Source organism: Plutella xylostella, chromosome 28, assembly GCF_932276165.1.
Source record: "Plutella xylostella chromosome 28, ilPluXylo3.1, whole genome shotgun sequence".
NCBI classification, from domain to species: domain Eukaryota; kingdom Metazoa; phylum Arthropoda; class Insecta; order Lepidoptera; family Plutellidae; genus Plutella; species Plutella xylostella.
Genome location: NC_064008.1, coordinates 543,782 through 559,700, shown reverse-complemented (window position 1 = coordinate 559,700; position 15,919 = coordinate 543,782). Strand labels below are relative to the sequence as shown.

At 41.0% G+C, this 15,919-nt stretch overlaps 4 protein-coding genes and 1 long non-coding RNA gene across 5 annotated transcripts; 2 read left to right on the top strand and 3 right to left on the bottom strand.

Annotated features, from left to right (window-relative positions):
- Positions 1-28: 28 nt before the first annotated feature.
- On the bottom strand, positions 29-1,474 carry LOC105387668 (serpin B5). The gene has a single exon (XM_038111178.2). It carries the CDS (start codon positions 1,450-1,452, stop codon positions 271-273), a length of 1,182 nt encoding a protein of 393 aa, XP_037967106.2. The 5' UTR covers positions 1,453-1,474; the 3' UTR covers positions 29-270.
- Positions 1,475-2,425: 951 nt separating this feature from the next.
- LOC105389217 (serine protease inhibitor 77Ba-like) lies at positions 2,426-3,946 on the top strand. Its single transcript, XM_011560302.3, has one exon. The coding sequence runs from the start codon at positions 2,573-2,575 to the stop codon at positions 3,776-3,778; it is 1,206 nt and encodes a 401-aa protein (XP_011558604.3). The 5' UTR covers positions 2,426-2,572; the 3' UTR covers positions 3,779-3,946.
- On the bottom strand, positions 3,941-5,216 carry LOC105387670 (CDAN1-interacting nuclease 1). Its single transcript, XM_011558432.3, has one exon. It carries the CDS (start codon positions 5,047-5,049, stop codon positions 4,216-4,218), a length of 834 nt encoding a protein of 277 aa, XP_011556734.3. The 5' UTR covers positions 5,050-5,216; the 3' UTR covers positions 3,941-4,215.
- A 202-nt stretch (positions 5,217-5,418) lies between these two features.
- LOC105387671 (phytanoyl-CoA dioxygenase, peroxisomal) lies at positions 5,419-15,909 on the top strand. Its single transcript, XM_048631268.1, has 8 exons — positions 5,419-5,730; positions 5,932-6,057; positions 6,758-6,869; positions 7,855-8,010; positions 11,317-11,466; positions 12,412-12,561; positions 13,557-13,694; positions 15,067-15,909. The coding sequence occupies exons 1-8, from the start codon at positions 5,687-5,689 to the stop codon at positions 15,118-15,120; spliced, it is 930 nt and encodes a 309-aa protein (XP_048487225.1). The 5' UTR covers positions 5,419-5,686; the 3' UTR covers positions 15,121-15,909.
- On the bottom strand, positions 9,810-10,549 carry LOC125490869. The gene is made up of 2 exons (XR_007267935.1): positions 10,273-10,549; positions 9,810-10,059 (listed from the first exon to the last, which is right to left on the bottom strand). It is a non-coding gene; the product is annotated as an uncharacterized LOC125490869 (long non-coding RNA).
- Positions 15,910-15,919: the final 10 nt, after the last annotated feature.

The following is a 15,919-nucleotide window of genomic DNA, read 5'->3' as shown; positions in this document are numbered from 1 at the left end:
TTTATAAAGTAAACTTTATTAAAACAAGTTTTCAAATTGAGAAATGTTTTTATTATATTGTATCCCTTTCTAATGTCTATATCTTGAGGTTAACAGGCATAGATTTAAGAGTGGTACTTCCGTAGGAGAAGGCAAATCAGATTAACTCGTAATCCAAATTTAAATATACGAGTACTTAACAAAGATTCAATAAAGATTGCAACTACTTAGGAAGACGCTGAGGGCCAAAGTTCCTTAAGGGCTTACCAGATACCTATCTGCCTACTTGCATTAATCAGTTTCATCCAACCGATCAGCCCTGCGAGGCCCGGAGTACATCCCAGCAAACAGAACAAACTCTGTCTTCTTATCCACAATCGCAAACCCGAACGGATGGTTCGCTTTGAACTGAACCAAGTCCCTCTTACCACGCCCAGCAGTCACACTCGCAGCTTTCACTCCACCCTCTGTCACCTCAATAGCAGCAAACTGCAGCATCATGGAAACGTTGATCTTGAACTTGCTGATACCACCCAGTTGAGCATTGTCTAAGTAGAACATGGATTTCATGCCCATATCGAACATCATCTCATTGGGACTGCTCCAGGTTTCTATCTGGAATTTAGGCAAGCTAACAGCAACCGTTTTCGGTGCTTCCTTCTTTAAACTGTTGAAGATTCCAGCCATAGTCGTCTTGTTCAGATTGGAAAACACGGAATCGGGACTTGGGTGTTGCGGTAGGAACACCAGCATAGAAACTTGCTTGTTCTTGTCACTTGGTAGCTCTAAGATATTCAAGTTAAGCTGGGGAAGGCTGGCGGTGTAAAACTGACCCACTGTGTTCATCATTCTGACATATCCAAGGGCTTTGCCATCTGGCCCATAGAACACTTCCATCTTAGTCTTGAGAGGGTCGAAAGACTGCATCCACGCGCTCTTGTAGTTAGCAAAGTCATACGTCAGGAAGTAAGTGTCTTCGAAATCGTCTTCAAAAACCATGTCTTTGAAAATGCTCCCAGTTTTCTTCTCTATGAGTTGATTAGCTATTTTGGCTGACGCGTTTGGATGCACAAAGTCCAAAGCAAGCACATCTAGGGTCGTAGTTTTCGTGACTTCTTCCTTAAACTCCTTTCTGACGCCAAGCAGCTCATCTACAATTATCAAACAGTTCATCTTGTAATCGGTTCTGCTTGCATTACCAAGTAAGCCATTCAAGACCTCTCTTAGCTTCCGTCTATAGCATATATTGGGGTGGTGTCCTGTTGCTTTGAGGATTTCTTTCTGAGTGTAGCCTGAAGCTCCTTCCAACACATTCATCAGCTGTAGCCATGAAGCCAGAGGTGAGAAGACAAAGTGGCCATCATTTTCGAAGTCCATGGCATGAAGAACCTCCATTGCGAAGCGGTAGGATGGTCCTTTCGATAGTAACATTGCGTTTTCGTGGTTGCATGGCACTTGCTTTCCAACTACCATGGCTATTGCCGCGAACCACGTAAAGGACTTGAACCACCATTTGAACCACATGATTTTCACTAATATGATCACTGCACTAGTTCACTAACAGAAGCCAACTATGAGGATGTAGCAGGATCTACGGTTTATAAAGGATCTTGCATAGTAGGTAAATGACGATATTTTGTGGGGTTGATTCATTTTGACGACCGAATGGCGTAGTGGTTAGTGACCTGACTACTGAGCCGATGGTCCCGGGTTCGATTCCCGGCTGGGGCAGATATTTGTTTAAACACAGATATTTGTTCTCGGGTCTTGGATGTGCCCGTAAAATGGCAATAGGTCCGCCCCCTATTACATTGGGACTAACATAACACTCTGGCGAAAAGTGGGTGCAGCAATGCACCTCTGCCTACCCCGCAAGGGAGTACTGTAGTACAAGGCGTGAGTGCGTGTGATTCATTTTGGTAAAATATTTGAATAGGTTGGTGCCTAATTAGGTAGGTAGGTACGTTTAGTTATCTAATTGCCATTCAGCAGCTATCGTATAAAGCCATGTGAGTACCTAGCTGTAGTTGGATCCCGGAAGTCTCCAGCCCCGTATTATGTAACTCCGAGTGGGGTTGGTTGGTATAAAATGGCTGACAACTTAGAACATAATTATGTAATTAATAACTTTTTGCTGACTTATCTGATTTCACAAACGTTTATGTTGAATGTAAGGATATATTGGTAGGCTTCTTGCATACTTCTTTGACTAAGATTTCGATTTCCGGCTGGGATAGGTACATGTTAACATTTGGCATACATGTTAACTCAGAGTGCAAAAAGATAGCACCATCTACAGGTACGTAAAATACTAAGTTTATTCATAGTTTCATTATGTACTTATACCTACTAAAAATGCAAAACCCGTCTTGCATTCTTATCAATATTGTTTTATACTTAGGTGAACTGACCAATTTTACGTTTGTTATGGTAACCTGAACCTGTCACTATCTGAAAACGGGCCAAATACTGTGTGACCTCAACACTATACTATCTCTCACTGGAAGCCGAACAATGCTGATAAAACCCTCCCGACTAAAATCGAGAATTTCGACTATCAGTTCCAACATCCTTTTTGCGCTGTGCAGTACAAATGGCTACTTACACAGTTGTGTTTCTGTCTCTTTTTGCCTTAATACCTCTGGCTGCATCACAATGCTCGGTGGAAAAGGCGAAGCCGGGCCTTCGGAGGGCCATCTACGACTTCGCAACAGAACTGACGACCAGAGTCGCCATCGACTCTGAAAACCACTTCGTGATGTCGCCACTGTCTTTGTGGACTCTTCTGGCGGCTGTGTCTGAAGGAGCTGACTCCGAAACCCTCGTCCAACTGAAGAGGGCGCTAAGGCTACATCCGCGGAAGTGCTTCAACAGCAAATACTACGAGATTCTAAGGGGAGTTGTTGAGAGTCAAGGAGAAACGATTCTCGAAAGAGGCGGAGCTGTGGTTATAGACGAAGGATTTGCTGTCAAGAAGGCTTTTAAAAGCCGGATTGATGCGGCCGGCGTCTGCAAAGTCCTGACGACGCAGTTCGCTGCCGCTGAAGACGCGGCTTCTGCTATTAATTCCTACGTCAGTCGCGCGACCCACGGAGCTGTCGAAGAAATAACATCGCCAGAAGATTTGGACGGCAAGAGTCTTCTGCTCCTGGACACGATATACTTCAAAGGCAAATGGACTGTTCCATTCTCCACAGCGGATACTGAGGTCAGCACTTTCTACGACGAGTTCGGAGGAGCGGCTGGGGACGTGAACCTTATGTTTATAACTGGAGACTTCAATGTTGCACAGATAGATAAAATCCAGGCGAAAGTTCTAGAACTGCCGTATGCCGGCGGGAAGTACTCTATGCTCGTGTTTTTGCCGTACACCGACGTGCCTCTAGTCCAAGTGATTGAAGCCCTCAACTTGATCAACTTGCAGTCAATATTCCACCTCTATGAGAAGAAACCCGCAAGGACCGTGATGGTGCAACTGCCGAGGTTTAAAATCGAATCTAACTTGGACTTTTTGGTGGAGTTACTGCAAGATATGGGCCTCACGCAAATGTTTGATGAACAAGCCAGTTTCCCTCTCATATCTGATCAGGCACTGTATGTGTCCACTTTACTGCAGAAGGCTAATATTGAGGTGACTGAGGAAGGCACAGTGGCTAGCGCAGTGTCTGAAGCCGGATTCTCTTCACGATTGATGCCAGAACAGTTTGTGGCTCAGAAGCCATTCTTGTACATGATTGTGGATAAAGTAAATGAAGTGGTTTTGTTTACTGGTGCCTACTCTAAACCTAGTGTTTATTAAGTACATAAATTAATAGGTCTGAATTGTATAATGTTTGTGGTTTGAGTAATGATCTCACTTGAGGTAAATTATGCATCAATTCTGTATCATAAACACTATGAAAGCTGATATCTATCTGTGAAATAAATCACTACCAAAGGTGGTTTAAAAAAAATATGTTGATAAAGAAAAGGATTAGTTTTATTATCTCAATTTAACTCCTTACAACCTTTATTTAACTAACTAAATTCCATTGTAACTTATTACATTAATTTGGTTTGTACTAAAATTAAGCTTAATTAACAAGGAAATCACAGGGAAGTTGAATTTTAAATGGCTGATTAATTATAACAACAACACTGCCTTCATCATTAAACCTGGCCAATAAATGTTCAGCTATAGAGAGAGACACAACATATATCCACATATACACAACAACCATAACTTCATATGAGTTTTTACAAGTCCATATTCAACGTCACAATACTTTCCTTAGGAGGGAAGCCGGTCCTCAGAATAAACATATTATTAGCTTCCGGAGTATCATTTAATGTTTCTAAGAATCCAAACCAATATATCACTAACCCGGGGCCAAAACGGTTCCAGTAGCACATGAGCTGGTCCTTCAAGTATCCGGAGTGGTTCTCCTCATCACCGAACAGGGCTTTACTCTCGATCCAGTGGACGATGAACCCATCAACAGCAATAGGCACTTCTAGCTTGAAGTCCGGTGTCTTATCGTAGCCGCGAGACCTTAGAATGTTTTCATCGGAGAAAGAAATATTCATCAACCGCAATTCCCGCTCCAATCGCAGCTCATACTCAAGACCAATGGATTGTTTGATGATGTCAGCATACGGGCCGTACTGGTTGTCATTCATAGTACTCACAAAGACTTGGTACGCTAGATCTTTGTCTTCAATGAAGGTTGTGTCTTTCATGCATTTCTTCACCATTGTGGAGTCTGGATACACATTCTGGAGCAGAGAGCGGGCGAACAGGGCTGGACTGATGCCTTGCCGGTCCGCTAGCCTCAATATTACATTCTCGTCCTTAGAATTCTTCATCAGCTCTTCATAGAGTTCGTAATATTTGCTGGATATTGACGGTGATTTGCGATAGCTCTGCTTCATAGCTCGCTGCACCAGCGACGATATAATACTCCCTATGGTAGTAGGTGGTAAGTTTTTGTACTTCTTCCGTAGATTATTCTCATTCTCGCGGTTGAACGATGGTAATTTGTTGAAGTCGTCCACAATCGCATTGTATAGTTCAAGCTTCATTGGCTTCATTTCTGCGGTTTAAGATGCACTCAGTTAATAAATAGGCTGCCTATAACAGGTCCAGTCAATAAACCCAGTTCTCAGTAAGGTACTTTTAGAAGTTTTAGCAATTTCTTCAAATAAAATTGTTTGTTTACAAGTTTTTCCAACTCCAACTATAAATTTACAGTGACATGACAGCTGACAGCAGACCGACTAGTGACATATGTCAGTGTCGGCTGAGTAAATAAGTGAGTCTGTGAAGATCCACAGATTCTGATTTCCCACATGGTGATGTCTCTTTCACAAAGGATTCACATCTTGCTATCCCGTTGTCACTTCATGCGTAAACTTTGATTACCTACGTCAAAAATTTGGCAGACCAAAACTCAAAACTTCAAACTTCAAACTTCAAAAGTAGGAAAAGTTCAACCAACTTGTTTACAACTTTGTTCTCGTAATAACTTTAATTGATTACAATTTACAGTACAATACAAATTATGATAAGACTGTCGCTAATGATAGCTACAGTATGACTTGTTCCGTCGCTCAACCAGTGTCCAGTTCACTCTTTGTACAACAACCTATAATAATTTACAAATAACATACAACTTCCTTCGTAAACCGTCGGTAAACATCCATTTGTGCTCGTTAATTTCATATTTGAATGGGTTCAAGAATGGCTACTTCTCTCAAAGTAATGCCCAAAAGGTAAGAGTACTTATAATTTTTATTTGCAGTTATGGTAATTTTCCTCTGTATCCCGTTGTCCTTGAACTTTATACCTACATTTTTTTGAAAGACTGGACTTGACCATGTAGTTAAAATGTTAAGGTTTACATAAATCCTTTCACACCCAAATTATAATATAAAAATTGAATTTTTATTATTATATATTTTTTTATTTCCCAGTTTATCAACATCAGCGGAGATGTCTCAGACATATCTCCTGTCTCCAGAGCAACACAAGTTCTACAAAGAAAATGGATACATTGTTGTGAAGGGACTCATTGACTTCTCCATACTTTACGCCTGCAAGTTAGTAAACACTTTTATTTTAATCTTTATCCAACCCTCAATCACATATTTTGAGTTTATAAATGTCCTGCTCAGTCAGTGACTAGCAAAAACAATCTGACTGGCATATCTTTTCACCAAAGACAAACCCTAGTCCAGCTGTAGTGTTTGCTACTGATACACATTTTAATTTTTAATAGGTAATACTTTATACTTAGGGGCGGTCCATTAATCACGTGAGGTCGTTTTTCTCATTTTTTGACCCCCCCCCCTCCCCCCTGGTGATATTTGGTGAGGTTTGGGACCAACCCCCCCTCCCCCCCCTGGATCACGTGTATTTTTTTTGGAAGTCTATGTAAAGGCAATTTTTGACTAGAAAAAATATAGGTCATACTACAAATCGTTAAAATTTTTGCGCCGTCCAAAATATCGGTTCAGAAATACCTAATTTTTGACAAAAAATTAATACACGTGATGTCTAATGAGAACCCCCCCCCTCCCCCCTCGTAATGTTTCGTGAGGTTTTCAGTATCCCCTCCCCCCCCCTTTGAGCCTCACGTGATTAATGGACGGCCCCTTAAGCTCTATCACACTCTATCACATACAACAATGTGATGCAAAGATACCTCACCAGTGTCTGAGTGAGAATGGTACATGAGAAAGGTCAGTGATATCTTTTTACATTTTCAACTAACATATCCTGCCTGCTTCACCATTCCAGGCAGAGGTTCATCCAGATATGCAAGGGCGTGGTGGACCGCGGCAACATCACCGTCATGAAAGAGCTGTCTCTTATCAACAGCGGCAAGACCGGGGAGCAACTCATCAACAAGGTATAGTCATCATCAATATCATTAGCAAGCAAAACACTGTAAAGGTTGTCTGAATGAATCACTTTCAGTGATAAGTGATAACACCTCCCTTTGTATCTTTGTGGTACTGTAAGTGTAATTGTGTGCTGTATTTGTGTAAGTATCTATCTCTGATGTGGAAAGGACAAATTATTTAGCATATCGGTAGGCGCTAAAATTTATTGAATATTCAAGGCAAAAAATTCTCTATTTCAAGGTCTAAAGATGCAAAAATTGTGCAATGCAAATATCAAAGACATCTATTGTTTGTAGTAGGATATACTCTTTTGCTGACTATATTATTAAATTTCTGATATTTGAATTTGAAGATAGTAAAATTGAACTTTGACTAGGAAACAACAAAGGCTCTGATAGATAACCTTGGGACCTCTGCAAGTCACATAACAACGTCTAGAAAACTATCGATTGTAGTAGGTATATGTAATATAACAATAGTCTGATAATGACGCTATAGTGTGACTGTGAGAATTATAGCACTGGAGAAAATAACATATTATTGCTATTTATTAGTTTAGTCTTTGGACCTTGTATTGTATTATGTAGTATCACTATCAAATATATAAATATCTAAGTATACAACTTTAAGTTTTACCTAGATGCCATTGATAAACTTGAGCATTTTTGCTCAAGCTATATTTAATCTATAGAAACATAAACAAGAGCATTTTAGCAACCATTGAATCTACCATATAAGTATAGGGATATAGGATCCCGATACAAATAAATGCTAACTGTCAGTTTCATATCTAAGGACATAGAACAACGCGGACTTGGGTGTTAAGAACGTCAAGTTAGGAATTCTAATTCTAACGCATTAACACTCACATTGACACTCAGCATACTAAACAGATACGCCGCTGCTTACTCAATCTGCGGCGAACAGTTTGCCTACTGGGAATGTTATTCAAACCCAATTATGACCTTAAACTGTATTTTCCCTCCACAGATCCAAGACATTCTCTACGACGATGTCCTCTGCACCTACACCGAAAACCCTCGCCTTCTAGACGTGGTGTCCCAGCTAGTGGGTCCCAACGTGACCGCCATGCACAGCATGCTCATCAACAAGCCGCCGCAGACCGGCCGCCACCCGCCGCACCAGGTTAGCTTCATGAAGTTATAGGATCCTGGTACTTTATTGTGCTATTTCGTTATATTGAGCGATAGAAAGGCGGATTTGCCGCAATAGATTAGTTATCCTGATTGCTTAGTTTCTTAGTTGTAGCCACTTGTAGCTCTGTGGATCTATGGGCTCCTGGTATTTTAGTTTATTTATTTTCGTGAGTTTGCTATCATTTCATAATGAGCGAGCTTCAGATTAGTTAGTTCCTTTGACGTCTAGAGTCCTGGTAATTTACTGTAGTTCTTTAGTTCAGCTCTACCTCCATTGATCTATCAACTCCTAGTACTGTAGTTACATAGTCAGAATACACCTCGAACCCTCGCCTTCTATACGTGGTGTCCCAGCTAGTGGGTCCCAACGTGACCGCCATGCACAGCATGCTCATCAACAAGCCGCCGCAGACCGGCCGCCACCCGCCGCACCAGGTCAGCTCCTTGAAGTTATAGGTTCCTGGTACTTTATTGTGCCATTCCTTAGTTTCTTAGTTGTAGCTCTGTGGACCTATTAGCTCCTAGTACTTTAGCATCTTATTTTATTGTGTAGAGAGGTGGTAGAGAGGATCATTCGCCGCATCAGATGAGGTCATCAGGTTCCTGGTACCTGGTAATGAGTTTCTTCTAGAGAGAATCGCAGAGACCGAGACACTGACACTCGATCCCCGGCCAGTTGTGGTTGTAGTTCCTTTAATCTCTAAGGTCTTGGTACTCTTGGCACCAGAAAATGAAATCAGCTCTGTTGAGCTATGGACTCCTGGTACTTTAGTGTCTTAATTTGTTGTGTTTGCTACTAGAGAGGTGCATCCGGGCATCAGAAGTGTTACTTCGTTTGACTTCTAGGGTCCTGGTAAATTACTTTTACTTACTGAGCCATTTCCTACTTCTGGTTTTGGCCATGCATAATAAGGATGGGTTGCACCATTTAACTTTGACTATTACAAACGTCAAATTCTTTGACGAGAGAGATCAATCTTCAAGGGATTTGACGTTTGTAATAGTTAAAGTTAAGTGGTGCAACCCACCCTAAGGGTGGGTTGCATCAACATCCCGGTTATCGTAATAGTTAAGGTTAAACTTAGCAATGACAGAGTCGTTACAGTTAATATTTTACTGTAACGTGTTGCACCATCAAATCGTCGGTCATTGTTAATGTTATTAGGGTTGCTATTTGTTTGAGACATAATTATCCCCAAAGTTATTGTGGGAAACGTTTTTATGTAAGGCAATACCAAATCTAGCTGTCGGACTGAAGCCGTCACAGAGTACATTGTAGCCGTCATTCTCTGTCAAAGCACTCAAAGTCAACATGTCATAGGAACTAAGTCTGTTGTTCCTCCAAATATTGACCAAAAGATTATCATCAATAAAACCCGCGACAAAGTAGACTCTAATAAGCCTTTATTAAGAGCGGTGGTAGCTCAGTCGGGTAAGCGCCCGCTTCTCACGCCAGAGATGCGGGTCCGATCCCGGCGCTGACATGTACCAATGAGTTCTTTTAACATAAGTACAATGTATACCATCGCTCTTACGGTGAGGAAAACATCGTGAGGAAACCTGCACATCTAGATATGTGAACCCACCAACCCGCAGTGTACCAGCGTGGTGGAGAAATGGTCCAAGCTTTGGAAGGCAGTTTAGACCTTGGGGATATGCACAAAGGTTCCATTCGAGAGAGCCAGGTGTAGGTACTTACACCCCCAGAGAATAGAATAGAATAGAAGCCTTTATTATTAATTATCTTATTAATTAATTCTTAACAAGTTGAAATAAAAACTAACGATGTAATCTATTAAAATAATTATTTATTGACATCCTTCGATTATGCTCATCATTGCTGTTAACTGCATAGACAGGTTCCTCTTCATCAGATGATGAATCATCATAAAAAACCTAGCTGGTGGTACAGCACGGGGTCTCTATTTTGTTTACATAATATATTATGCAGCTATGCGTACAATAATGGGCTGCACTCTTCTTAGTTCTGTCCTTATTTTCATTGATATATTTCTGTATTTGAGTGATTGCAAAATTTCTGAAAACAAGGTTATTCAATTAAAGAGTTACGTAGGTAGGGTATATTGCTGCGCTGAACCGGCAACCGGCAGGTAGCCGGTAGTGGCTGGATAAGGAAGGCCGAGGGCACAGTGTTGTTTCGCTCCTTGGAAGAGCCCATGGCTAGAAGTGGACGCTTATTTGGTGGTGAAGATGATCATTACACCTACAACATAATAATAGGTGCACTTACTTCGTCGTTGGAGGCAGTAAGAAAGGTTCTAGTTTTAAAGCCAACACACGAGCCACATTTTTGAGACCTGGAACCTGCGAATCTATCAGTTCTCTGAAAGTACACCTTTCTCTTCATATTTCGTAAATTCCGTACTTACTCCACCTCAATCTCAATTTCTGAGGAACTTGTTTCAAGCACTATTTCACGCAGAAGCGACATGATAAGAATTATTGAATATTAATATTTGTACGTAATACTGTTACTTTGAGGTTATACAACGGGTTTGACAGCTATCTGACTTTAACTTTAACAGTAACCGGCCAACATGGGGTGGTTATGGTTATCGTTAAAGTTATGACGTCATTTTAACCATAGTTGAATGGTGCAACCAATTTTTCGCTTAACCGATGCTTTGACAGACGATGTGACGTTTGTAATAGTTAAAGTTAAATGGTGCAACGCACCCTAAGAATCACAGAGAAAGAATCTCATAGCCCACTAGCCACTTCCTTCACTACACACATCGAGCCCTCGTCTCCTGCACATGGTGTCATTCATTTTCTACTTGTCAAGTTGGTTTCTATTAGTAGCATAGATAGAGAAAAGAATCTGATAACCACTCCCTTCAGTTGTACCTTCATTGATTAATATATCACTTCTGGTTCCGTGGTCGTTAAATATTATATTGGCTCTGCCGCATACGCTGCGCCAGGTCAGCTCCATGGATCTATCAGCTCCTGGTAGTTTATTTTCTTCTAAATGTCACAAATACACACACGCACTCACGCTTGCGGGGTAGGCAGAGGTGCATTGCTGCACCCACTTTTCGCCAGAGTGTTATGTTAGTCCCAATGTAATAGGGGGCGGGCCTATTGCCATTTTACGGGCACATCCAAGACCCGAGAACAAATATCTGTGTTTAAACAAATATCTGCCCCAGCCGGGAATCGAACCCGGGACCATCGGCTCAGTAGTCAAATCACTAACCACTACGCCATTCGGTCGTCCAACGTCACAAATAAAAAGTAATTATTTACTCATTCTTATATTTTATCTCCCCAGGACCTATACTACTTCCCGTTCCGGCCGGCCGACGCTATCGTGGCCGCGTGGACCGCCATCGACACAGTGACCGTGGACAACGGCTGCCTGTACGTGGTCCCGGGTTCACACCGCGCCGGGACGCTGTATGAACACGACTACCCGCCTCCTGTAGTGAGTATAGTTGTTATATATCCAATTTACCTACCAAGCATGGAGATTATTAGGTCCTTTTGGAGCTTCGCGGATGGAATATGTCAAATTCGAGCGAATTTTCAAAGTTTTCGATGGAACTATACCGCTCTCGGTACTATTAGTGCGCTCTATACCTATCGCATACTACCTACTAGTCTGCCAAGCGTGGAGATTTTGGCATATTTTAGGTCCTTTTAGAGGCGCTGGCGGAATGCTATTGGTGCACTCTATATGTCGCTCTTTAGCCATTGAGGCGCTCTATACCGCTCGTCGAGACACTGGTTGCGTTAGTGGAATGCTATTGGTGCGCTCTATACTGCTCGCTTCCTATTGGCGCGCGCTATCCTGCTAGTCATCTATCCTACAATCCTCCCCTCTCATTGGCGGAGTGGCCGCGTGGACCGCCATCGACACAGTGACCGTGGACAACGGCTGCCTGTACGTGGTCCCGGGTTCACACCGCGCCGGGACGCTGTATGAACACGACTACCCGCCTCCTGTGGTCAGTATGGTAGCTAAATGAAGGCAGTTTTAGATTGATATATGGTTTTTATAGGGTCTGAAATGTTTATGGTGCATTATATGAGTTATATCTCCAATTTACCAAGCGTGGAGATTGTGGCATGCGGTTGGAATGTGTAATAATAGCGTGACGCAATGTCGCCAGGCCACTATTCGTATACAGGTACTTACAGAATTCTAAGAAGCTGATTGATTTAATTCTCATTAACTATGTTACATGTAGGTGTCCCTTAACTCAACCACTCATATATCGTATTACATGTAATATCGTCATACCTTCAGAAAGATGACTAGCTAAACATCCCGTTTTACAATCTAAATATAAACATTGATGTCATTTACACGATTTATTTAGGTACTTACCTTATCTAAAAGCATTATTTTCTTTTTCCCCCACAGAAAGGGGTGACAAACAAGATGTACCACGGCATAGTGGACGAAGACCGCGTGTCCCCGCCACATGAGCGAGTCAACTTGGAGATGTCACCTGGAGATACGGCCTTCTTCCACCCGCTACTGGTGCATGGGTCCGGCCCTAATACTACACAGGTGGGTTTGCTTTAGAGAGAATATACTTACCTACTTTATTAGCCAAGCTAATATTAAATGAAAAGCTTTCAGAAGTATGTGCAGTGCGCAAGACAATTAGGTATTATGTTTCCCGTGTAGGTATTCCTACCTCGCTTTATAAAGCAGACCCCTTAGCATGAATTTTCATCGTGAACTAACTCGATGAATTTTGTAGGGAAATTTTAGTTCTGCTACCGACCGCCAGGGGCGCTGTTCATATTTTCATACAAAAATACTCGATGAATTCTACTTCACGTTCACGATGAAAATTCATGCTAAGGGGTCAAGATCAATTCATTTCATGCTAAGATCCTAAAAGCTGAAAAAATCGCGCTCAAACAGCATCCGACTATTTGGTTACTTTATGAACACAAAAACACATGTATATTACACCTTAGGCTTTGCGGAACATATTAGATAGTTAGCGCACAAAGGCGGACTTATTGCTTCGATGTACCACGGCTGAGAGGGAATTTCGGTGTTATTTCGTTTCTTTTATTTATGGTTTTATTGCACAATTTACTAATAATGCGGAATTAGGTGGACATTATGCTATAAGCATTTTCTACCAGTCTTCTAAGTTTCAGGATTTTCAGAAAGGTTCTGTAAGGGTGTGAAAAGAACATGCCTTGAAGCCTTGCCTTAACCACAACATGGCAGCCATATTTTTAAATGTATGCTATCGTGAATTTGTGGCGGAAAAGATAGACAAAATAATCTCCAAAACCTAAAACTAAATAAATTGAGCCCTAATAAGTATGAAAAACAAAAATTTGTGTTCAAAAATCTAAGAGAGCCTCAAAGCAAAGTAACATAGGACAATTTTTGTATTAGGTATTTTACTAATTTATTTTGTTTATGTGTACAATAAGCAAACATACTTACATATAATTTGGTCACAACTGTAATCTCCATCACAATAAACTACATAAGTACCTATATTAAATTATAAAATAATTTCATTTACTCCGCAGGGCTACCGCAAATCAATCTCCTGCCACTACGCGTCCAGCCACTGCCACTACATCGACGTGCGCGGCACCGCCCAACAGAACATAGCCAAGGAGATAGAAGAGGTGTCACAGCGGAGAGGCATCCCACTCAGCTTTAACGTAAGAAAATGATTATTTTTAGTCTACAGTCGTGACCTGGCAGCGTCACTATATCGCAATTCGCCATAAATACAGCGGCGGATATAAAAAGGCCGTGTTTCCAGGGTACATCTCCTGAGGGGCTAGCACGGGGCGCATTTAAGATGTGACAAAAGTCCTCCGTGGCGCTCGCTCTTGAGGCTGCGCAATATGAGCGAGCGTGATGCAAAGCATATATGCACAGTGTAGCCTTTCAGGTTGACTTCGTCCACTACATCTTCTTGGTTACCTTCTGTGGGACAGAGAAACGGAAGTTGAGTTTTAATGATATTAAAGTAAGTTACTCTCAAATGATGTCACTGCCACTACATCTTGCGCGACACCGCCCAGCAGAACATAGCCATAGAAGAGGTGTCACAGCGGAGAGGCATCCCACTCAGCTTTAACGTAAGTGTAGCTAATAATGGTCACCGCACATACATATAAGCGTAACGTAAAGGGAAGCGCTTTTTCTTCTGTCAACCAATAGAACGCGAGCTCACGAACGCTTTCGCGCCAGGCGTTCGTTAAGAGTCGTTTATTCATCGTCATCTTTAGGCTTTAATCGTGACCTGGCAGGGCGTTATCGACGTTCATAATAGTCAATATATCGCGATTCGCCGTAATGGAAGATTGTACGGCGGCGGATGGAAGAAGGCCAATCTTTAGGAAACCATTGCTGCTGGTTACCCCTTTCTGTCGGAGAGAGAAAGGGAAGTTGTGTTTAAATGATATTAAAGTAAGTTACTCTCAAATGACGTCACTGCCACTACATCGACGTGCGCGGCACCGCCCAGCAGAGCATAGCCAAAGAAGTGGAGGAGGTGTCCAAGAGGAGAGGCATCCCGCTCAGCTTTAACATTATTTTTATAATCATGTCCTTAAGGCAGATATGGGGCGCAAGATGCGCCCTGTGGCACGCCATGACGTGACAAAAGTTTAACGTCGCGCTCACTCACATCGCGCGGCTTTGAGAGCTAGTGCGACGGACAACTTTAGTCACGTCTTGACGTGAGCGTCTTGCATCCTGTGCTAGACCATCTAATGGGCATGTCTATATGAACTTTCTTATTTTAATTTATAATTATAAATACGACTTTGTGCTTAATGACGCCATATCAATAATAAAAAGCCTCATAAGAGCATAGAAATAAAATAAAAAACAATTCTGTGACAATTATCAAATAAAGGAAGTACAAGATGTTTGATAAAGTAGAAAGATGAAATGGGATCGTTTATACAGGATGTTGGTTTTCACTATTTCTCAAAGTTTGAAAGAATAGAGTTCCAAAAGATGATACGTTTCGAAAAGGCTACTTTCCGATAAATATTGATAGAATATATTTCTTTTCAGGAAATCTGGCAGTACCGGGCCAAGCAGGTCAAAGGAGTGAAGTGCAATCTTTAAATATACTGAATTATATAACTTTTTTATTCCTATTCCCACACTTGGAAACGTGAAATTTATAAATTATCGCTATAAGTTTTGGATAAAACTATAAAAACTTACTTTATGGAGATGGAATAACGAATTTGTACATGACATTGTATGTAATATTTTATCGACAATTTCAAATTTTGACAGGGTAGGGTACATTATACATGGTGCACAATTTCTTGCATGTACTAAATTTATACAATTTAATCGTTCGATTTAAATTGAATTTGGGTGTTTATGATCGTGAACTGGTGACGGAAAAGTAATAACTAGATATAAGCACAGTGAAATTATATTATTTACTAAATAAGTTACCCATATGAAATGTATACTAATATTGTATATGATTAATGATTGGAAATTTCATACTTTCCTTGTAGCAGTACCTAGTATGTAAAATATGCTTTAATATACACAGGGATATATAATACTTATACTAAACATATAAAGTTAACGATTAAATGAAATTAACTGACCCCATAGCATGAATTTTCATCATGAACGTGAAGTTGAATTCATCGAGTAATTTTGTATGAAAATATGAACTGCCCCTGGCGGTCGAAAATTTCCCTACAAAATTCATCGAGTAATTTCACATCACGTTCACTATGAAAATTCATGCTAAGGGGTCTGTACTATATTTAGGTATTTACATCCTATGTGATAGATTTTAAGGAAGACATTTAAATGTAATTTCTTTAAGCAAATTGGTATTGTGATATTTTATAATAAAGATTATTTTTATCGGTGGTTGAAAAACTGCATATTT